This window comes from Schistocerca cancellata, chromosome 5 (genome assembly GCF_023864275.1).
Source record: "Schistocerca cancellata isolate TAMUIC-IGC-003103 chromosome 5, iqSchCanc2.1, whole genome shotgun sequence".
In the NCBI taxonomy this organism is placed as follows: Eukaryota; Metazoa; Arthropoda; class Insecta; order Orthoptera; family Acrididae; genus Schistocerca; species Schistocerca cancellata.
The window spans coordinates 287,328,701-287,353,828 of record NC_064630.1 but is presented as its reverse complement, the minus strand read 5'-3'; the positions used below and the strand labels follow the sequence as shown (position 1 = coordinate 287,353,828).

The 25,128-nt window shown below is 42.4% G+C and overlaps 1 protein-coding gene across 1 annotated transcript in view; it reads right to left on the bottom strand.

Moving 5' to 3' along the window:
- Positions 1-25,128, bottom strand: part of LOC126188498 (nephrin-like) — a gene marked incomplete at its 3' end in the record, with an annotated part of 468,003 nt that overhangs the window by 114,505 nt on the left and 328,370 nt on the right. The window contains exons 3-5 of the mRNA XM_049930102.1: positions 24,053-24,261; positions 13,800-13,913; positions 10,234-10,437 (exon numbers count right to left, since the gene is read on the bottom strand). Coding sequence (XP_049786059.1) covers positions 10,234-10,437; positions 13,800-13,913; positions 24,053-24,261 — 527 coding nt within the window. The remainder of the gene's footprint in view (positions 1-10,233; positions 10,438-13,799; positions 13,914-24,052; positions 24,262-25,128) is intronic.

Genomic DNA, 25,128 nt, shown 5'->3' with positions numbered 1-25,128 from the left:
TGGGCTATTGTTTGTGGCAGGGCTTTGTCCATATGGTTATTTGTTACAAAAACGGTACAGCTTGTCGATTAATCCAGGCGCATATGCAAGCTGTATTTTCATACGCATTAGAGATACACGACTTTTCTACGTAAATCATATCTTAGCTCTCCGCATACGATAGCAATAATTAACAATAGAGAATGCGGTGGGCATAAGACTCGTGTGACTCAGGAATACATTGATTTTCGGGTTTTGGAAAGAGTTGGTTCACGGAAAAACAGAGAAAAATAGAGGACGTGCACACACACACACACACACACACACACACACACACAAACATGTGCGCGCATTGCTTCAGAAGACTACTTCAGGAATAGTACTGCATTAATGATGTGTACCAATAAAAAAGCGACGTCTATGTATGCGTCCTCTTCGCAAATAATCCTCTTCGTCTCCATCTTCGCCCTCTGCTATGCTTTACTAAACGGTTTTGCAGGATGCTGAAGTTACAGCTTAGAGTATCGAAATTCTGACATAAGTTGAAAGTAGACTTCAAAATACAATGATATACAATTCTTTGGCCTCAATAAGTCATGAACAAATACTTTAATGTGCTTGAGCAAAGAGTAAACGCAGAAAGCAGACATTACTATAGGAAAATCGTAATATAAAATGAGTTTAAAGTGCAATGAAGACAATATGGATTGAACAGCGCTGCGGTGCCACACTGCCGTTTATAATTATCGTGAAATGTGCTGTGTTTAAATCTATTTGTAGTCTTTTCTAATCGCTAATCTATAATCAGGTATTAATCAACGAAGTTCACGCATCTGTCGTATCATTCAGAACATTATGGAAAGTAGAGCGACATCGCAAACAACTGTGAAATGTGAAAATATCGAGCCCAAGACTAGGAAGGCCGATTGGCGAGTCTATCACGGCTAACAGCGCGAAGGTATTAAAGCTGAGAAGCATCATAACCACAAATCCAGTCTGATTCTTAAACGTGCATCAAGACTGTAAAAGTATTTCGACTATTAAACGCAGTTGATGTAGTGAATTTCAGGAAAGGCAACATGGACGACCTGTACGAGCTGGTTGAAATCCTTCCTAATATGACAAAGGTGTATGAAGATATCAAGAAGACGGAGTATCCGATGATAGTTTGACAAAGCTTTGGGGGACGATCAATCAAAGCAGAAAATCAGATACCATCCCCAGACAATTTTTGAAGTCATTGCGGGAAGAGGATGATTCCAGTTTATTTGTAGAATCTATGAGTCTGGTAATACCCACAGGCCTTATGGAATAATGTTAACCACACAAGCACTTAGAAAACAAAGACAGAAAAAAGCGACAACTAACGAACAATCAACTTGACAGAAAATGCATCCAGTTTCTGGAAAGAGTACAGACGAATAGAGTAGACAATCGTGTATCTGACAGATGACAGACAGTTTGAATTTAGGAAAGGTAAGAGCACCAAAGAGCTATTTTCCGACTTTGCATTTTATACTGGAACCAACACTTAAGAAAAATCATGGGTGTTTCGTAAGATTCGTCTACCAAGGAAAATCATTCGACAGTATAATGTGAAATGTACTTGAAACCTTACGAAAAGTAAGTATACTCTATAAATAAAGACGATTAGTACACAATGTACAGATGAACCAAGAGCGGATAGTAAGAATATAAGAATAAGGAAGAAGTGTTTGGAAGCAAAGCAGACTTGTAGCCTTTGTCCTCCGTCCAACTTGTGTATCGAAAAAGCAATGAAGAAAAGATAAAAGTTTAGACAGTGTGATTAGAAATGAAAGTGAATGGATTTAAATGATGACATTCGCCGATGCCAGTTCTTTCCTATTTGAAAGTGAGGAAAAATTACAGGATCGGCTGCATAAAATTAACAGTTTGGAGGGCTGAATATGATTCGACAGTAAACTATAGAAAGGTGACCGCAGAGAAACAGTAGAAAGAAGAGTAGATAGAAGGAAACAGCAAAACTGAGGAAAAGTATGAGACGTGGGACCTTTGAAGCAAAATTCATGAGTAAGGATGAGATTCTCTTCTTCTCATATCTGACAGCAACGCGGTTGTCAACGACGATGTCAATCACATTTTTTTGGTTTTACTGACTATTATTACCCCTACGCCTGCGCTGCAAATTTTTCCTTTTTAAAAATTTTGGTTGAAGTAACAGGACACGTTTCAGAAATTTTGACGATTTTAGCATCTCCTACATCAGAACCAAATGACATGTGTTACACTACAGCACACTTGTAGGTTTAACCTAAATACCTACGGCTACGTCGGCTAAAATATTAGGATTCCGGAAGTAAAAATGTTTTTGTACTAACTTAATTCAGTCACCATTGTGCTTCCAATTTCTGCTTAGTAACCTCACTGTAACTGTATATGTACTCTTTGTCAGGCGCACTTAATTTTTCATTAAGTAGTTTTTCGTACTCTTTGTAAACATTGGGGATACCGCCACCGCAATGAGTGCACGGATTCTAGCCGCAGCTGTGAGAGAATTTACAGAGGATGAGGCCAGGGAAAGTTTAAATTGTGTCCCTTCGAGGTCTGCTGCCCAAATCTCTTAATTTGTGCTGTCACATCAAAACATGTGTGTTGGCCGTTTAATGGAAGTTATCATACTTTCTTTCATAATCACATGGCAACGAAGTGTAATGACCCGCCGCTGATGAGACGGAGGTGTCTCTGATCGTGGGAATGCTGAGAAAAGACACCGATTGTGTCCTTTTCAAAGGAACTGTTCCGGCAGATTGTTCAGGCGATTTATTGCCACCTGGTAAACCAAAATTTTTACAGCCATCCTTCCGACTGCGAGTCCAATATGCTAACTACAGCGCAAACTCACTTGGTTCTGCCCCCGTTATCCCAGCTTTGTGGCGGAAGGAAAGCATACCCAAACTTTTCCATTCTCGTCTGTTCTACGTTCAGTGTAGATGACCAGATTTTTTTTGCTAGTTTTTCAGATTAAATGGCTTTCTATGCAGTGCAGATAGCGATATCTATGGGAAATGCGAAAGGATCAGTGGAAGATTCAAAGATACGACACCCCTCTCTCCCACTTGTAAGAACATTAAAAATGGCAACAAGTAAACCTGACCTCTTTGAGGATGTTCACATGGAAACTGCCGTCGGTGACCATGGAGGTATTTATAGCAACAAAGAATAGCTAATTGCGAAGGGCAACTAAAAGAAGTAGAACGGCTTGTATTTTCAGTAAACTAGCTATAGAAGCAGCTGTGTCATAATTCAGTGAGGAATTTGAAACTCTTAGCTCTGTAGAGGAGCGTGTAGAGGATCTATGGCTCAAGTATATATCATAATTGCCCATGCAGTGAACAGATACGAAGCCAGCGGGTCAGTTCGGGATTGGATGGACCATTCACCGCATACAGTCGCTATGCAGACACTAAAGAAACAGAGTCTGTGGTGTCATAGGTGTAAAACTAAGAATAGGCCTATTGATGTAGAGATGTTGAGTGAAATACGTGTGGCTATTAAGAAATAAATACGTGAAGCCTTCAATGACTACAGTATCTGAGTATTGTGGTAAAATCTTCCAGAAAACCCAACATAGCTCTTGTGAAATTTAAAGGCTGCCAGCGGCACGAAACTTAGTGTCCAGTCATTGACAGACGAGGCAGGAAATGAAATTTATGTTATCAAAGCAAATTCAGATTACTGTTTTCAAATGTTCCTTTGGAAAGAAAAACTCGGAAGTATTGCCCAGTTTAATTCTCGCACCGCTGAATGTATGAGCGAAATACATTTTAGTATCTGTGATGTTGAAAAGGAATGGAAGAAACTTCCACGGCCCGATGGAATCTCTCTCATATTCTATACTCGATTTATGGCTGAGTAAGTCCTCCTGTAATTTGTCGTAGAGACCTTGAACAAAAATCAGTGCCCAGCAGTTATGAGAAAGCACTGGTCACATCAGGTAACGATAAGAGTCGCAGAAGTGATCCACAAAACTACTATCAAATATGCTTGAGAAACATTGATTGTAGAATCTTTGCACAATTTCCGATCTCAAAGGTAATGAGGTATCTCGAACGGAATGACGTCCTCCATGCCAACCAGCACCTATTCTCAATACATCGCTAGTGCAAAACCCAACATACACTTTTCTCGCGTGCCGTACTGAAAGCCACGGATCAAGGCACTCAGGTAGTTGGAGTATCTCTCACTTTCCGAAAAGCATTTGATTAGTTTTACAGACAGGCATAGTATGAAAAGTACGATCGCATGGGGAATTAAGCAATGTTTGTGACTGTATTGAGGACCTTTTCGTAGGAAGGACACAGTAAGTTATTTTGGCTGGTAAGTCAAAGACAATATTAGAAGTATTTCGGGGTGTTCCCATGGAAGTGCGTTAGTTTCCTTGATGTTAATGTCGTATATTAATAATCTTGCAGACATTATTAGAAGTAACCTCATGCTCGCCGCAGATGATGTACTCCATGTTAAAGTAGTTGCTGAAATAATGGGTCAGCTCTTGATAAGATTTCAAAATGGTCCAAATTTTGACAACTTGCTTTTAGTGTTCAGAAATATAGAAGTATTGACGTCAAAAAACGAAAAAGTAGTACTCTATAACTGTAACGTCAATAAGTCACAGTTAGAACCTGTAAACTCATACAAATAAGTATGTGCAACTCTTAGTATGGACATGTAATCGAACGATCACATTGGCTCAGTCGTGTACGAACCAGGTAGCAGCCTTAGTTTATTGGTAAAACAGTAAGGAAATGCACTCAGTGTACAAAGGTGACTGCTTAAAAGTCATTCTAGCGAACTGTCCTAGAATATTGGTCAGGTGTTTGGAACCCGTACCTAAAGGGACTAACAATGAATATTGAACGTAAACAGATAAGGCCAACACGAATGGTCACAGTTTGTTTGACTCGCGGACGAGTGCCTCGATGTTGAAACAACTGTATTGGAAGACTAAGCTGACGTAAACTATCTTCAGGAAGCCCGCTTATGAAGCTTCAAGAACCATCTTTGAATGATGACTATACTGGCTCCCGTGGGGATCATGAGCAGAAGATTATTTCAATTATAGCACGCGCAGAGGCATTCGAACGGCATTCTTCCCGCACTCCGTACGTGAATGAAAGCGGAAGAAGTCCAGTAACTGTGACAATGGAATAGACTTGGATGTAGATGTAGATGGGTGACAGAGTTAGAGAACGTCCTAACCAAGAAAAAATCGAACTCCCTCTGTTTCGAAGTGGGTTGGGGCAGAAAGGGCAACGTGTGTTCCTATGTTACGTTGTTGTAATATGACGAAGACCTCAAAGTTAGGGAACAGACACAGGCCCTGTGCACGTCATAAATGTATCTGCTGCTGTCGAAACTACTGATTATGTGGATCATAGGTGATCATATTGTGCATCCAAGTCACCCCTCAGCATTAAACCAACTGCTGCACCTGTATGCCGATTTTAATTCTATGTGGCAACGTTCGTTTAGGTCGGAGCCTCTGCACACTATTATGTCCATTATTACACAGAGCTGGGACTCGCCTGAGATGGCGATCTGGGGCACCCTGTGTCTAGTGTTGTCGTTAGGAGAACCAGTTGTGTGGATACTCATTCTGTTGCAAAAAAATTTGTCCCTCACTCTAGGTATGTGGTATGGCTTTCCGATCCCGACCGTCCGAACAAACAGGTCTGTCGTCTACAGCAACCGTCTCAGACCTTTTTCGCCACGTTCCCCTTCTGAAACGTAAACTATTCCCCAACCCCAACCCCATACTGCTATTTTTGTTTTCTTCCTCTGCACTTCTTCCACACAGCACAAAAAATGCTCACGGTATCTATTCACCTCTGTCGATTTACTGCAACTATCAGTTAAAACAGTATCAGTAATAATAAGTATTGGAACACAGTTAAGAAAATTTTAAATTATCACACATTTGCATTATTCAAAGGTGATGAAATTACACAATCACACCTACTTTATAAGTAACCACGGCTGCGTATGCAGTTATTGGAACTCATCTAGTATGTGTATTTCACTACCAACATAGTTCAGCAATTAGTTAAAGTTTAACTGTTTGCATCTACATTGCTTATAAGTCATTCAGAAATTTACAAGATCACGAGATACCTATGACGACTGAACAAATTTAAACACTAATTTCAAAAATGTTATTTCCAATCCGATCATCCAAATGCAAAAAGGGTCATTTGTAAAGCAGGAAATTAAAGTTGGAGGAGCTTCTTTGGTTCATGGAAATGAGATTACGCTAGCGATATTTGTTCACACCAGTATTTCAATAAAAGCTGGCGGCCCCTCTATTATTCTCTGCTCCCACCCACCCCTCACCTCCACCACCACCCCCGCCCCATCCCTCCAGAGGGCCGCACCCCCCATTTTGAGGAAGTCTGCTGTAGAATACTGATAGCGCAGAGCTACTGAGAAGCTGCATGGTGTTGGGTATGGCATTTCTGAACCCATCGATTCTTTATTCGCACGACAGTCATGGGTCTCAACCAAGGAAGCAACAATATTACCGAAAGATAAGCCGCAATCTCAATTAGCCACAATCCAGACGCTGTAGGATTCCATCTACCGTTGGTAGAGAACTCACCTTTTTAGATAACGCCCACAAGGAAGTTCATCCAACAATGAAATGCGACTTTGAATGAGAAACTCGCTGCGTAATCCTTACTTATAAGCGGAATTTACCTCTCATTACACATACATACTGTATGGGGATGTTTTGAAATGCTAATGACTTGCAATGCTAAGGATTTGTTTGATTATTTGTGCTGCGTTCACTCTATTGTAATTTTAATGGTAAATAGTGGTGAACATTCTACACCAAAAAACGCCGCTTACAACTTTCATATGTCAGTAACGTAATAAACATATTATTTCAGACGTATCCAGGTTCCAAATATCGAAGTCCATTCTCTTCCTTTTCTCTTTTTGTTCTCTCTTCCTCCCCCCCCCTCCCCATGCCCCACCCCTCTCTCTCTCTCTCTCTCTCTCTCTCTCTCTCTCTCTCTCTCTCTCTCTCTCTCTCTCTGTCTCTCCCTCTGTCTTACCATGCTTTTTTCGTACAGTTTCTGTTGACGATTACCTGCACTGTTACGAAATAAATGCAACTTGTCCTTACTGATCAGTAAGTGTCCAGCAGAACTACTAATACTTAAGCCATATGTGATATAAATTTAATGATAGGTCATTACTCTACAGTTGGATAATAATAAACGGTTTATCAAATTTGCTCCCGTTAAAAAGGAATCTGATTCGCATGAATGAGTTGTAAGAATTTGTCTTTGTGTTGACACAACTTAGAGAGCGATTGTATGGGCTATCTCATTTCAGTGTCCACACCTTCATTCACATTAATGTGACTGTCTGTCACAAAGCCAGGATGTGCAAGAAAACAGTCTTTGAGGTTCTGTAAGGTACCGACAGGGACGGCTTTACCAAAACAGGTGCAGTGGCCAGCTGCGCTAAGTTTTCGCGGTTGACGTCCCACAAATTCTCGATTGTTTTTAAATCCGAGGGCGGGGTTGAGGGGGGGGGGGAGGTGTTGGTGGCCATGGGAACACGGTTAACTCATCCTGGTGCTCTTCGAATAATGGAAGTACGCTGCGAGTGGTATGACACATTGCATTGTCCTGCTTGTAGATGACACCGTGCACACGCCAGCGGCCATCTGTCCGATTGAAAATAAAACAAGATCATATGAAAAGGCTACCTGTCGGCACACAGTTGATGGGCGACCAGTAGCGGTATGGACGTACAAATTCCGGTCTCATAGTCGATATCAGCAGATGCGAGAAACCAACCTGCTGCGGAGTCCCATTCGCAGCAACGTTTGGTGAAGGAGACGTAGCCGTCATTCAGCCCTGTCACTTATGACACTTGGTGCCCCACAGCTGCGGAGACGCCGGTTTTTGATAATGCACGTTTTACTTTAATTTCGGAAATGCTTCCACCTTCGGCCCGAAAAACCATGCTCATGCGCTTTTGGACGTCAGATAAGTCTCCTCGTTTCCGCATTCAGACAACGAATGCATTGTGTCCTTCCCCCTTCTTCCTAACAAACTTTATACATCCTCATTACTTGTGTTGCTATCTGTGAGTGGTTTCTGCAAGTTGACGTCGAAAGTATTCGGTTACATCAATGTGATTGGACCGAGTAGATGTCACCTGCATTGGAGCACAATCAGTATCTATGAGAGGTGTCGTTGTTGTCTAGCTTATCACTATGACACGAGCAGTAATTTTTACTAGTTGTGTCAGTACTTGTAGGTTGAGTCGCACTTCCTTCGGATTAGTGGCTGAATATTCTAATTAGTGCTGCTAGACAGGGTGTTGTGGAGCAATGGTGCGACACTGGACTCGCATGTGGGAGGTAGGCAGTTCAGAAACTATCCAAGTAAACGTTATGAGTGGTCTCCCAAAATCACTAAATCCCTTTTCCTTCCTCGACCTGCCCAAACCAGAGCTTGGGCTCCGTCTCTAATGACCACGTAATCGACATGACACGGTCACATCCTCCTATCTTGTTTTCATATGAAAAATCAATATTAAGTCCTGCAGCAAAATCTGCAGTGTTTTGAAATTTCCTGGAAGAGTAGAATCTGTTTTTCGAACGGAGCCTAGAACTCGGTCTTGCCTTCAGAATTCCTGCCTCCACATTCTCCTGGAAGTCTTCCGAAGTAAGAGTAATTTCAGGTGTGCCGCAGGGGAGTGTCATAGGACCGTTGCTATTCACAATATACATAAATGACCTGGTGGATGACATAGGAAGTTCACTGAGGCTTTTTGCAGATGATGCTGTGGTGTATCGAGAGGTTGTAACAATGGAAAATTGTACTGAAATGCAGGAGGATCTGCAGCGAATTGACGCATGGTGCAGGGAATGGCAACTGAATCTCAATGTAGACAAGTGTAATGTGCTGCGAATACACAGAAAGATAGATCCTTTATCATTTAGCTACAAAATAGCAGGTCAGCAACTGGAAGCAGTTAATACCATAAATTATCTGGGAGTACGCATTAGGAGTGATTTAAAATGGAATGATCATATAATGTTGATTGTCGGTAAAGCAGATGCCAGACTGAGATTCATTGGAAGAATCCTAAGGAAATGCAATCCGAAAACAAAGGAAGTAGGTTACAGTACGCTTGTTCGCCCACTGCTTGAATACTGCTCAGCAGTGTGGGATCTGTACCAGATAGGGTTGATACAAGACATAGAGAAGATCCAACGGAGAGCAGCGCGCTTCGTTACAGGATCATTTAGTAATCGCGAAAGCGTTACGGAGATGATAGATAAACTCCAGTGGAAGACTCTGCAGGAGAGACGCTCAGTAGCTCGGTACGGGCTTTTGTCAAAGTTTCGAGAACATACCTTCACCGAAGAGTCAAGCAGTATATTGCTCCCTCCTACGTATATCTCGCGAAGAGACCATGAGGATAAAATCAGAGAGATTAGAGCCCATACAGAGGCATACCGACAATCCTTCTTTCCACGAACAATACGAGACTGGAATAGAAGGGAGAACCGATAGAGGTACTGAAGGTACCCTCCGCCACACACCGTCAGGTGGCTTGCGGAGTATGGATGTAGATGTAGATGTAGATGTAGAAATAATCTTCTGGGTAGCGTCACAGTCATTCCTCTGTAACATTCATGTTTCCAGGAGTGTCAGTCCAGTGCGCGTACTTCTTTGAAGTTTTGAAAATACGAGAGTGCATTTGGTGGAAGTAGAGCTGTGTTGGCAGGTTGTGAGTCGTGCCAGTATAGCTCAGTTGGTAAAAACATTGCTCCCAAAAATCAAGGCTCCGAACTCTAATCTTTGTCTGACACACAGTCAAAATATTGCTAGCTAGTGTTTTATCTGCTTGTGTTTGAGGTCCGTATAACTGCCGCGGTAGGTGTCAGGTCTGCTACTGTAACTCTTTTTAGATCTATTTGTAAGCTTACTTGTGGATTGAAAACACCGGGAGCTAGTAGGTGGTTTGTCGTTAACAAGAGAAACTGTCTCTCGTTACGCAGAAACTATATACTGATAGTGTCATTCAGAAATAAAACTTGAGTCGAATATAAAGGCCCTTACATTGGAAGCAGATGACTGAGGAATGATATTTCCGTTACTTGCACTGTTGCAAACGAAGTCTGTAACGAGGACGCATAGTCATATGTCTTTACGCCCCTAAAAGTGGTGCTGCTGAGGTACTCACGGTTGAGGTCGAGGGTGACCGCGCCGGAGAGCGGAGCGGCCAGCGGGCTGGAGGAGGCCTGGCAGGTGAGCACGGCGTGCAGCTGACGCCGCGACAGCTTCTCCAGGTGCAGCGTGTTGCGCACGCGCCGCCCGCCCAGAGACTCCCACGAGTCGTCCAGCAGCGCGTTGTCCTGCCACCACGTGACGCGCGGCGACGGGCGCCCTGCAACACACGGGGGCCTGCAGGTAGGTGCGGGTGCTCGGAGAAGTACGGTTTGACAGTAGACCCTCAAAGTAAAGAAACTAAACGTGTAGCGTATAAATAGGAAGAGTCACTATTGTATAACTGCACTGTTATAGAACAGTCCCTAGCAGCAATGAAGTCCATTAAATATCTACGAGTATGTTTACCTAAGAATTGAAATTGGAATTATGACATAAAACTAATCGCAGGTGAGGCAGCTACCTGACTGAAATTCAATGGAATGTGTTGCTGCTGTTGTTGCTTTAAGTCGGAGGTAGTGAACCTGGCCCACCTTTCATAGTGGACGGCAAACGGTAGGATTCTTAAAACATCTTCATTGTGTTTTCATATAATTCTGACATAAGGTCTTTCGAAAGTACCTACTGTTATAGGGTTTAACTTATTCTAACTCCGCTTTATAAATTTTATAAATTTATTTGTCAACTTTATAGATTACCATTACTGTGGAAATGGTGTGTAGTTAGATTTTTACTAGTAACAGACATATAAAAGTTGGCGGCAGGCAAAAAAGGTTGACTACCCCTGCTTTAAATCATCACGAGGACGATAAAGTGACAGATATGGAAGTAAGTGACCACGGGATAGAAGAGTCCTCCCTCGGGCATGGGTGTGTGTGTGTTTGTCCTTAGGATTATTTAGGTTAAGTTGTGTGTAAGCTTAGGGACTGATGACCTTAGCAGTTAAGTCCCATAAGATTTCACACACATTTGAACATTTTCGGACATAAGTTGGATCGCTCAAGGTAGTGAGGACCATCTAGACTAATGGAATACCTACGACATTGTACAGAGTATAAGAAAGAACTCTGTCCTGTACTAAGAGAAGTATACCGTAAGGCCCTGGACGAGCAAAGGCTTCATAGCCATTGGAAAAGAGCGCTGGTCTTTCTGGTTCCAAGAACGGTCGTATTGGAGAAGCACCAGACTATAAGCCTATATCGATGACGTAAATATGTTTCTGTATTATCAACAAATTTAAGCTCACACATTACAAAATATATCAATCCCGTCATTCTTTTATAGGTTCAGCAGAAACGACGCTGTGTAATCCAGCTCGCCCTGTTCGTCCACGAACCCAAGCAGGTGCTAGATATCTGCGCCATGGGTAATGTCGTGTCTATTGACTTACAGGGGGTTTTCGACACAGTTCCGCACTGCCGCCAAGTGAACAAAATACGAGCGTATCCTAATACCAGGCCAGTTGTGTGACTGCTCTGAATAGCACCAAGAAAACACATTACATCGTGTCATTCTTAAAGTAGAGACATATTCAGGCGTACAAGCATCTTCCAGCGTACTCTGCGGAAGAGTTTTTATACTGTCACAGTTGTCTGTATACGAGTACATAAATGGCCTAGTAGATATCGTCGGTAGCTCCATAAGGTCTTCCACGGATGATGCTGAGAAGCCGCAATGTTAGCAAATTTTAGCGAAATGCAGGATGACAAACAGATGACCGACGAATTATGGAGGGGTTGGTAGTTCACACAAACCGTAAATAAATTTGGCTGAATCTTTATAAATATGCGGGAATATCCAGAATTGCATGATTACCCGATTACCGAACTTGCACAAGAAGCAGTCACATTTACTTTCTGGAAGAAGGTAACTAGTGACACAATACTGCCGTTAATCCTCGACCGGTAACTTTTTTGCAGAGGAGTTGAAGATAAACTAGTGCAGCGTAGCGGGAATTGCGTAGAGGGGATAGAGATTCCGTGGAAACTGAAGTCCGTTAGTAGGAAACTAAAACCACAAATAAAAACCTTTTTGTATTGAGTGTTTTTATGTCTGACTGTCCATACATTTCCAATATGCATCACAGAACTATTGGAACTTACGTAGGCTTTTCTGCCATACAACACAATGTTATACAGATGTCTGTCATTGTTTTCTAAAGTCACGTTAAGGGTGCCTCCTATTAGTCAGCTTCATAGAAACCTGTAATGCACCTCTGCCGACTATTGAAAGAGGGCCCAACTGGTTTTGCTGTCAGTGGTGACACACTACACTGTAACGGAAGACTGCGCATTTATTTTTTTAGGTAAGATGGTTCAAATGGCTCTGAGCCCTATGGGACTTAACTTCTTAGGTCATCAGTCCCATAGAACTTAAAACTACTTAAACCTAACTAACCTAAGGACATCACACACATCCATGCCCGAGGCAGGATTCGAACCGGCGACCGTAGCGGTCACGCGGTTCCAGACTGTAGCACCTAGAACCGTACGGCCACCCCGGCCGGCTGTTAGGTAAGACCCAAGCAATCATTATACGGGTTTGTAGCAAAGGAACGGCCAGCGAGCTTCAGCGCACAGTTACTCTATGCAAAAGTTAACACTTCTCTTCAGAAATCAGCATTGCTGTTGAAGCAGCTTCAGATGATGTGTTTGATTCCTTTTCCCACCAAATTCGTGATACTTTTTGAAAATACATTAGGTAGCCTTACTCGATATTCGTTATTACCTTTGTGCATTTAACGTACTGTTTATTGTGAGTATGTAGCTGATGCGTTGCTGTTGCTAGCAGTTTATCTAATATAGCAAAGAGGCTCAAGTTGTAGAGTACAGTGGGCCACCGCACATTGACAGTGACGCCTTTTTATTTCAGTCTGCTCTCTTATGTCCTCCGTAGTAGTCGAAAGGTGAACGCTGAGAGACAAGGTGGGGCTCTGAGGAAACTACAACTGGCCAGTGAGGTGAAGAGCAGTGAGATGACCTATGAACTCGTATGATTCTCGACAATGCGTTTTCACACTTAGGAGAGGGCTCATTACATTTGCTGGCAATATATTGTGATTTTTTTATGCTTACCCATCTGCTAGTATGACTGACCTTGTATTCATCGTTTATCAAATATTCATAAAACTAAAGAGATCTCTGCATGGCCTTTAAGTTTTTAGCGAAGAAGAATTGTGGTCATAGATACATACAAGACACAGCAACTAGTTGGTCCAGAGAAATTGCAACTGTTCTTCTTACTGCGTTGAAAATTTAGAGAACTATCTCATCTGCTATTGTGTCTATTTCTATAAGGTTACCAGCTAACTACAAGTATATTTTAGATTTTATTAACGTGAAGATACGTTATTTTTTTCTCTGTAACCACATTGTTAGCTTTACGTGTATCACTTGTCGGACAGCGGTTACTTTATTTGCTGAGTTGACCCCATTTATTAACTTTTTAAATATGCTAAGAGATGAGACTGACTCACGACTGCAGCCGTATTACAGGAGAGAGAGAAAAGTAGAAACACAGGAGTAGCAATGTAAATGGAAATACTTCAGTGTATTTGCACTGCTTCTACTAACATTGACGTACCTCCAGTGGCAATACAGGTGATGTCGACATCGGAGCCCTCGTTGTACGGACCGAGGATATAATGCGGTATGTTCGATCCCTTGTCGTCCAGGATCATGAGCTGCTCTGGAGGAACTGCAAGGAGAGAAACGAAGTACATAAAGAGATAATGTAGAAACATTTGAGACTCTAGTAGCTGCTGTTTAGTTAACATCGATCGTGCGAAATAAACTGCATGAATTTAGGCTGCACAGTTTCATTTCAGTTTCTATACAGAACTTAACATCGTAAGTTATATTAATAACTAGTACTTTATTTGTGGAACAATAATAAATAGTAGGGTTTGAATCTTATAATTTATTATCAGAGTATAAATATCCGAATAATATACGGGTTTTCACTCAGATCGCTAACTCGCCTTTCTGTTTCACAGAGGGTGCAATGAATTTCGTGGAACTATAGAAGGTTTTGAGTTTAAATTTTACTAGTTCTGTGAAAAAATTTATGAGATACGCAAACAAAACTGTTGTTGTAGCCTTCAGTCTGAAGGCTTGTTTATCTAGCGAAAATCTCTGAATAACTACTCCAACAAACATGCGTTTTCGGATGCTTACTGTAATCAGCCTCGATCTCCCTCTACCACTGCCACCACACTATTTCCAAACTGACGATTCCTTGATGCCTATGAACCGACGCCTTCTCTAAGTCAAAGTACGCAATAAATTTCTTTTTTATTCAGTTCAGTACTCATTAGTTACTCCATCTAGTCACCATAACTTTCTCATTCTTTAACACGACTTTTCAAAAGAAGAAGAAATATTTTCTGAAGTATCTCACTGTCCACCGCAGGCTGTTGTGGGCGTGGTGCTTGCGCACTTGCCATTGACTGCCAGCTCTAACCCGGATAACAGCTCCTAACGTCGATTAGTTGTGCACTTACGAAGACTCTGAAGATGAGATTGGAATTTCTAAATCCATCACATAATAAAAAAAGTTATCAAAACAACCTTACCGCCATAGATCATTTTGTTTAGAACTGTAAATTACTGAAGTCTTTTTCAAGTGAAAAGAGAGTGATTAAACCAACCATAATTTTAATAGCAATACACACAAACAAGAGACAATATTCTTCAAGCGCTTAAGCGCATTTACCTTTCGAGATTCACATGTAACCCTCCTGCGTCCATCACTGGGCGAAGATCCTTGTCGTACCTATTGTGTTTGTATGTCAGAAATTCACAAACTTCATGAGTTAGCTTCTTTTAGGGTACTTAAGCCTCGACATCGTATTTCAGTGAGTAAATTGCATGCTTGAACGGCTATTCTGGCATTTCTGGATATTACACATGAACGAAGTGACCTATAGATGTAACGAAAGACAAACCTACGGAGTCAGTGGAGGTGGACTTTGGTGTCCGTAGTGCCAAGCATTAACACAATAACTACGTAGTGTGTTTTATAAATGCTACAGTCACGTTAATGTGACCACAATATGTGTTCGACGTCAACGTGTAATAACCACTCACAAGCGACAGCTGGCAGCACTAACAGGGTATTTAAAAAGTGTCTCGTGAACTCAGGAACAGCGCTGTCGTTGTCGTAATGCGAAAACTGAGCGATTTATCTGACGTCCGGAAGGGCCTGATCCTTAGCATTTGAGTCAAAGGTGGAAGCATTTCCAGAACGGCTGATTTTGTAAACTTAACGCGTACCGCCATGGCAAATGCCGCTATCCTAAACCGACGCCGAGGCGAATGTGGTGCATCACAGGCCACAGACGACAGGCTGTGAACGACGGCTGCGGAGCTAAAGGTGAACAGATCTGCAGCCGCTGAGCAACTGACTGCCCAGACGAACCAAGGGGCTGCCAACAGCGTCGCCTGAACGACAGTTCAATGAACGTTGCTGGGTATCGTTCTCATCAGTTGGCACCTTGCTCCTGTACCCATCTGACTGCTGTTCATCGACGGCGAAAGTAGGAATCTGCATAGCAGTTTTGCAGCTGGGCATCCACTGAATGGCGACACTTGTCCTTTACATACTCCATCGGACAGATGGTAGACACACTAGAACATTCATCGGAAGGGTCTAGGCCGGTCTAGGGAGCGTCTTAGTCTGGGTAACGTTTTCGTGGCATTCCGTGGGTGATCTTGTCCCTATTGGAATGAACAATGGGTCAGCAAAGAGCGCAACTATTCTTTCGGAAAATTTCCACCTTTTCATGCAAGGTGTTTGTCCTCAGCACGACAGCATCCATACAACGCTTCACACAGACCGCAGTGTACGTGCGTGGTCACCAAACTAACCAGATTGAATCGATTATCTGTGGGACAACGTCGATCGGGCTTCTCGAGCCATGAATTATCAAGTGACAAACACAGCGCAGCTGCCCACGGCACTGGAGCCGGCATCGTTCCACATCCCTCTTGGTACCTTTCAGAAACTTACTGACTCTTTTTCTACACGTCTCAGGACGGTCAGCGCTGCAAAACATGGTTACGTGGCTGTTCCGGCGTTTGGCAGGTAATCACATTGTGACTGGACAGTGTAGATACTGGTTTTCTAAAAATGTTGAGGTTCAAAATGTTTGAGTCTTAAATCATTTGTGAATACGTTAATTTCTGTAATGAATGCCACATTACTTAATGATACAACTGAATCACATTTAGAATTATATGTGATCTGCTAATAATTTTGGTTACAGATCTGGACTGCTTCTAAAATAAAATGTTTCACATTCTTACAGGAGGTATTTCTGGTCCAAACTGGAAAAATGATTCCAAACCTACGTGCTGAAACAAATGCTTGTTGAAATATTCGCTACTTTTTACGAGCCAGCAAGAACAGTCAGTACCCAATAATGTAGGCTGCCGGCCCGTCATCGCTTATTTGGTAATGGTTGTGCCTGTCTCTGCACTTAGTCCTCTTACTGCGACCCGGTTAGCAGACACTGAAGTTGGTGCCACTCGGCATCTGTGGTTTTGAGGATATACTGACTTTCGAAAGAAAGCAGTAATTCCGTGGAGTATGAATGATGTACCCAGCGATATGATGTCCCACTGTCTCATCGGGAAATGGGAAACATGAAAGTTCTGCTATAGCTTAATCAACAGCGTTAATCAGTAACCTTACGCCATGCAGTTACAATGAAATCCAGACCTTTCGCTGCTTACAGGCATCGATAAATATCAACGGGGACAGTTCACAACTGTGTTCCCCGACCGGGACTCGAACCCGGGACCTCCTGCTTACATGGCAGACGCTCTATCCGACTGAGCCACGTGTAGGATAGTTTGTGGCAAGTAGAAGACAATAAAAAAAGGGGACGAGGAACTGTAGCTCCTAATGGCACAAACCAATAAATTGGGTCATCATTTCCGCGCGAGCTGTTACATCATCCGTATCACTTACAGCTTGTACAGGCTCTCATCCCACAACATTCTAAGACTTAACTCGGAAGATTCACGGTACAGAGATTGCTCTTTATTTATGGATGAGATGGTATTTACAGAGTTTGTAATAATAAACATATGCTATACCAACTTGTGGGTGGATGCAAATCTTCAAGAAATAAGGGAAGAAGGGCATTAGTATTGTTTTAACATAAATGTATGAGCAGGAAACATGGGAGACAACCTCAAAAGGCCATACACTTTATCCAAGAAGATGACAGACGCTGTTTTTAACTAATATCTGTGCGACAAATTATCACTCTTGTAGGACAACTCCACCTTGGCACTGAGGCATCAGACGTTGTTTATTCGTGACGTCGGAAGACGAAGATATTTGGCTATGGAGATATTTACAGGCATTGCTGTACTTCAAACTTGTCGACAGCTTGCACGGGAAATGGAGCTTGTGTTAGATGAACGTGATCAAACCTGACTGCAGCCATGTGTTTGCGCTAGATTTCGTGGAGAGGTATTTTAGCACACCAGACAAGAAATTACTCATCCTGGGAGACATCACTCCAAAGCCTTGCAAAGCTGCCTCGAGCCTTGTTAAGAGCCCCTTTTCGGTGGAGAATCCATAAGTTTCTTCAGCTATGCTATCTCCCATGATGTTATACATTTATGATAGTGTCCCAGAGCTTTATAAAACCGGAAACGTTTATGGTGACGTTTCATTTTCTGTTCCATATAGCATCATGAATTTTCTATGGGAGTAAGACCGAGAGATTTAGCCGACCAATCAATGTGAGACAGAGTGGCCGCGTGCTCGTCTAATCAAGAACGTATGTGAAGAAGTTTTATGTCAACTTGCAAGACGGGAATGTCCACGCCACTCTCATTACGAAAATTCAGGAGAACGGGCAAGACTTGGTCACCGAGAATATTTAAATAAATATGAGTATCGTACTCACATGGATGAGTGATGACATGTAAAATTACCTACGACCTCTATCCAACCTATCACATTTCCTTGTGAACCAGGAATACGATCGTCGTTGCATAGTAACACATCGAGAAAGTTCATTATTGGTGTGTCCACTGGGGCCTCTAAACACGATAGTGCCTTTCCATCATTCCGTCACGTCTACATGAAGATTTATCTCACTGCGCTGACTCCATAGAACCGATTGCCACACAGACACCATTTCGTTTATAGACTTTGCAGGGAGACTCATATGACCGCCTTCCATCTGCTGTTATCTGAATATTCCTTAAAAGTCAGTGTTCTCTTAAGGTGGTTACAGCAGTTTTTTCCAGCTAGTTTATGAGAACCAGTGGTAGCCACATCAATACTTCCTGTAGGGTTAGGGAACAGATGAATCTTATAGGACAGATTGGCACGTGCCTCAAGAAACTGTTTCCGGACTTACATAATAGGTTATTTTTCACTTTCTCATCAGTAAAAGCTGCTGTAGAATGTGGGACTGTCTTTCATGACACTATCTTCTGCAACAAATGAATTCTTTGCAAATATGGGTATCGGATTTGGAATTGAAATCTGTGATAACGACCTTGGGCAGGTACACCGATCAGGGCCGCACATGATTAGCAGAGCGGTCCAAGGCGCTGCAGTCGTCGACAGTGCGGCTGGTCCCGGCGGAGGTTCGAGTCCTCCCTCGGGCTTGGGTGTGTGTGTTTGTCATAAAGATAATTTAGGTTAAGTTGTGTGTAAGCTTAGGGACTGATGCGTTTAGCAGTTAAGTCCCATAAGATTTCACACCATTTGAACATTTTTGAACACCGGTCAGCCTGAATTGGTTTTTGGGCGGTTTCCTACGCTCTTTTAAACAAATAATGATCTAGACCCTAAACTCAGCTTCAGATAATACTATACCCAAACAGGTAAAATACTAGAACACACACAACTTCCATCGCATAGGCTACCTTGAAGACTATGGCATCAGCAAGGGCATCCAGCCACAGAATTTGTAATGACCCAAAATTGAACAGTAGTTTGAGTGGTTTACGTATGTGGCATTACGTACGGAAGTAGCCTAAACTCATTATCAAAGTCAATTTCAATATAAAAAAAGGAAAAAGGGGTTGTTAATTTTATTTGTATTTCCTTTTGAAAATGTTGCCAAAATCAAAGAAAAACTGGGAATGAACTCTATAGATGTAGCTGTCAGGGCGAACAGGCTTAGATGGTGGGGTCATGTTACACGCATGGGAGAAGCTAGGTTACCCAATAGACTCATGGATTCAGCAGTAGAGGGTAGGAGGAGTGGGGGCAGACCGAGGAGAAGGTACCTGGATTCGGTTAAGAATGATGTTGAAGTAATAGGTTTAACATCAGAAGAGGCACCAATGTTAGCACTGAATAGGGGATCATGGAGGAACTGTATAAGGGGGGCTATGCTCCAGACTGAACGCTGAAAGGCATAATCAGTCTTAAATAATGATGATGATGATGATGATGATGAATTATGATGTAGAAAGAGCATATGCAGCGGAGCCTGTCGCGGACAGAGATGTCACACAACAGCGACGATAGTAGCAGCGTAGCGTGCGGCAAAGATATCGGCTTATGGGCAGCTGGCCGCTATTGAAAAGGAACGAAAGCATCTAATACTGAAAGTTGTGAAAAAGAGACAATAACGTGACTGTTTGTTGGTTTAAAAATTCTGGTTATTGGTTTTGTCCCTTGTTTCAAGAGGAGTTACCGTTGAGACCTCGTGTTCAAAAAAGTTCAAATGGCTCTGAGCACTATGGGACTCAACTGCTGAGGTCATTAGTCCCCTAGGACTTAGAACTAGTTAAACCTAACTAACCTAAGGACACCACAAACATCCATGCCCGAGGCAGGATTCGAACCTGCGACCGTAGCGGCTTTGCGGTTCCAGACTGCAGCGCCTTTAACCGCACGGCCACTTCGGCCGGCTACCTCGTGTAGAGAGTTACATTTGTGACATCGGGCTGTTAGTCACCATTGACGTCATGGGGTAACGTCAGTCAGTTCGTGACATTGGGGAAGTGTAAGTCTATTCGGAGTTGGCGCTCGAGTGATTTAATATCGGATTTGGGCTTCTAAAGTTAATAGTTGGACCCGTGATGGGGTTATGGCCTATATGGGAAGTTATATGTAAGTATTGTGTATTGTTCGCAGTCGGTAGTGGGATGTGCGATGATATTTGGAGTTTGGTTTAAAATACTAATTCGTGAGACACGCTAAGAGATTGGTTTTTCTCGCGTTTTCATGTGATTAGTGATAGTGTAAAGTTTGGTCGAGCTAACCTCGGAGTTACTCGCAATCAGGCGTTCCGTATCTCGTGCTAAGGGGAGGTTCTTTTCAGTCTTGATTGTGTGTATTTGGTATCGCCTTTACGTGAAGACTTTGTGAGTGGTTTAATAAGGGTAAGCACCAAGGTACATGTGCCGTTGCCGCTTCTGTAATAAGGATTTGCTAAAGCTTTGGGTTGAGTGTGCGGCTGTATTGGTTGTAATTGTGGGGAAGTCCTAAGGTAATAGAATCCCCGGCTGAAAGAACACTCAAATTGAAGTGCGGCCTGTGATTGTCATATAATTATTGTGAGAACAGGCGTCCTAGTTTGATTAGTGTAAACGGGAGAACCAACCTGTGTCAGATACTTTGTGACATGCGCGAATTGGTGTAATAGTAATTTTCCATCCGACGAAACTGACAGAACCAAGGCCAATTAACTGAGTACAGCACGATAATTGTGTCTTTAAAATTGTGAGTGCTCAGTGTTTTAAATTTGGTGTAGAAGGTTCGCCTGTGTCAACGCCTGAAGAGGGAGAGATTTGCTTTGATTTGAGTGAATTTTAATGATACTTTAAAGTGGCGGTGACGCTTAGGTTTTTTGTTTCTTTTTTTTTTACTTGCTTCCGCTTAGTGGGGAAGTAGTTTACCACCAGCGCTCACGCCTGACGAAACTTTGTGGAGACATTGAAAAATTGAGAGAATGATTAAATAAAATGATGCTCAGGCCCTGTGCATGATAAAGTAAAAATTGGTGTCTCGTGTTATCATTCTCCCCATATAACATAACTGGAAAATACAGAATCTTTGAATCTCAAAAAATAAAAAGGTTAAAGATTACGCAGTGAATCAAAACGGTAAATTACATGCAGGACAAAGAATATTAAAGTGAAAGATAAGTGACAGTGAGAGTTTGTTCCGAAGATTACGTAAAGTTCGGCTTAAAGAAAGTGAAAGACGTTTTTGTCTGACTGTTTAAGTGATAAAAAGTGGAAAATTTACGTTATGGGAAATTAATAAACTATGATGGTTGTAGCATAAACCATTAGCATTGATAGAGTGCAAATAGCATTATCCATTGTGTGTGTTCGCAAAAAGAAATAAGAAAGGATAGAGCTGCAGTGCAGTGACTGAATAGGATTAATAATCTCTGACTAGCAACGCTCAGTCAACACGTAAAATTATATCGCTGGCGTGCACTTATTAAACTAACTGAAACTGGTAGCTAAGAAAGTGCAGTCTAGATTGATTGCTTCAGTGGGGTTCTATTAAAAAGAGCGTTCAACTCCATGTTGGATAGTTTTCAAGCTGGGAAAAAGATAAGATAAATCCAAGGTATCACCGTTGGAGTGTTGGGTTACGTAAACGAGGTTTCCGACCAGTTGCTGTGAAGTGTGGCACATCGCAGTGAGTTGGGTTTAATTGTCTTAAGTAGCGCATCCTAATCAGACTTGTAGTTTCTGCTTGATTCCATTGGCTAGTAGATTACTTTTGGTGTTAGCTTGCTGGTCGAACCTGTAAAATCTTGTGATAGTCAGACGCGTTAACTAAAATTTTCAATCGGGAGCTAACACTATCTTGATCACTGCACCTACTGTTGAGCTTCACCTCTAGAGTATGGGAAGGGAGGGGAAGGGGAAGGTTGCGAAGACAGTGAAATATCGGCATATCTCCCTAACACCTGAAGTAATTCCAACTAAAACTGGCACATACAAAACTTGCTACCTGGAAAAATTCACTTTTCTAGCACCGCTAGAATTGAGAGTTTGGGGTGAAAAATCCGACACACAAACATAACTCAGGAACGACTGGAGCGGTTTCAAATCTACGTTGAATATAAGTGACTCGTTATTTGTATACATATTTCATTGTTGGTCATTTAGGACTGACATGAAGAACCGTTTAAATAAGACATGTTACTATTTGGTCCCTCTAATTACGTATTTTTTAATACTTTAACAATTTTAAGTGTTGTTCAACGCATCAAACACACCGTGAATACGCGGACTGCACTGTGCGAATAACTTTTGAAGCCTGTTTCGGAGCCAAAGGCCATGCCATACAGGTGAATACCCAGAGACATTCTATGCCCTGTCTATAGTCGAATGATGGGGAACATCGGATAACTAGTTACTTGACTGTGATACCTCTATCTCGAAACTAGAAATACCTGACTGGCAATTTCCTCGCAGTTCAGAAGAAACTGCAGGACGAAATTCGTCAAGACACGAAGAAATACGAGGGTTTTTCATAACTCCAGTAAATTTCTTTGAAATAATGGAATATTTGTTGACCCTTCATAGTTGGTAAGCCTGATTATTCCAAGGATTGTTTACAGCATCCAAAAATGTGTAGCGTACAGTTAATGACTGAAAGCCGTCTGAACTTGTAAGTGTGTTGTCTGCGATTGAGAATACAGAAATCCGAGTCTTTTGCGGCTATTTAACATTTTCATTTGAAGCGTTCGACTGCCACAGAAATCAAAACAGGAATGGTTGAAATTCACGCTGACTCTGAGCTTTAAGTGAAGACTATTATGCTTTGGATTAATGAATTTAAATGTGGCCGGACAAGAACCAAAGGCGAAGCGCACTCCGGCCGTCCAAGTGAGGTCACCACAAAGGAAACCACTGTCAGCGTTAATGGTGCGGTAATGGAAGACGGCTGAATAATAATTCGTGAGATTTCTGAGACTGTAGGCATCTCAGCTGAGTGAATGCATAATATCCAGGTCGGAGAATTGGCTATGAAGAAGCTGTGTACGAAGTGGGTGCCGCGATTGCTTACAGTGGACTAAAAGCGCATCCCTCTCAGATTTTCATCGCAATGGCTGCCGATGTTTCATCGAATCCGCAAGATTTTTTCGCCAATCTGGGACAGTTTAGGAAACCTGGATCTATCGTTATACACCAAAGTCGAAACAAAAGCTAAAACAATGGATGAAGACTGCTGGTAACGTAATGACCCTTGTTTCTTTAGGATTACCAAGGATTATTCCTCATAAATCACATGAAAAGGGGCACAGTCGTAAGTGGACCAATTATACTTATTGGTGCATCGTCTGAATCTTATGATGGCTGAAATAAGGTCGAGATTGGCAGGTAAAATGTGCTCTTTCACCACGATAATGCACCATCCCACACATCAGCGACAACTACAGCGGAAATGAATGATTTAGGCTTTGAATTGATTCCTTATCCACCCTTTTCACTAGACTTAGCCCCAGGTTGCATTTTTTTTTTTACCAGACTTACCAGACAATTATCGTATGTCTACAAATACGTGTCAATTATGTTAAACGTATGTGTGGTATAGCTACATGTGACATATGTGTAACATACGTGTACGCGAGTGAAGCTAGTGGCAGCGACCTTTATTTTTTGCAGGAGATATAGAGACCAAAATATTGTATAATCAAGCACTTAAATAAACTTTCTCAAATTTAATTTAATGCACAAAAACCCGCGGTCTTTCATTTATTTTGTCCATCATCTTGTAATAAAATAAAATTTGCAAAAGCAGCGAAAAGAAAGCGAGTTGGTATAACACGGCCAGGACCTGAGTAATAAATGATGCGGGCAGGTGCAGCAAGCGGTACGTACTGATGACGCTGAGGTTGACCTTGGAGTTGCGGGTGGGCGAGCGCCGGAAGTCGACGCGGCAGCGGTAGGTGCCGGAGTCGGCGTCGCGCACGCTCTCCAGCGTGAGGCGGGCAGGCCGCTCCTGGAAGCGGAAGTAGGCGCGCCCCGCCAGCGTCGCCTCCTCGGACCAGTGCTTCGCCTGCTCCACCGGCTTACCGCGCGCATCCACGCTGCACACCAACATGGAGTCTCTACCAGCTACTTCTGCTCACCATTAATTCACCACTTACTTACTAAATCATTATTTACACTGACGAGCCAAGACGTTACCAGCGGAAAAGTGCCCCTATCGCAGCAGAAAAAAATAAATGAGAATATATTTACTTTTATTTAAAAGACTCTCACTGAAAAGTCGGATACCAGCTACCTCTTTCCACATTCCTCAGCACGTTTAAAAAGTTTCCAAAAATTTTGGCTTGCGAACATATCTATCCTTTTCTTAACGTACAACTCACTTCAAACTCCCACAAGATCTTCCTAACTGTAACTCAATCACATCTGCTAGCCCATCGCTGTAAGTCGCCCATACTCATCCATTCCCAGGTACCGTTTCTCACTCACTCATTCAGCCCAACTCACTGTCATTATCTGCTTGTGATTCACTTCCATTGTCTCCTGCGTCGCAACCATCTCTCACAGCCACTGTTCCCTGTTCCTTTTCTAATAACATCTCACTCCTTCCTTCCTACTGCTGCTGTCTCTTCTTACTGTCACGATCTCTCTGTCATCTGTGGTCACTGTCATACAGTCTATCTCCCCTTATCACCATTCGTCATCAGTGTCTCTTTATTCCTCAAACCTGGCAATGTCTCCTTCACAATTTTCCTAGCACTGTCAACTACATTCCACTGCCACTGTGTCCCTCCCTTTGTCTCACACTGCCATTGTCTTCTTTGCTCTTTCTGCAACACAACGGCTTCCTAGTTCCAGTATTTACAAGTTTTCTGTCTCTTAGCCACTGACACTGTCTTTTTCTATCTGGACACAAAAAAGCGCGATTGTATTCGATTACCAGAATTTTACGGAAAATTTTTAAA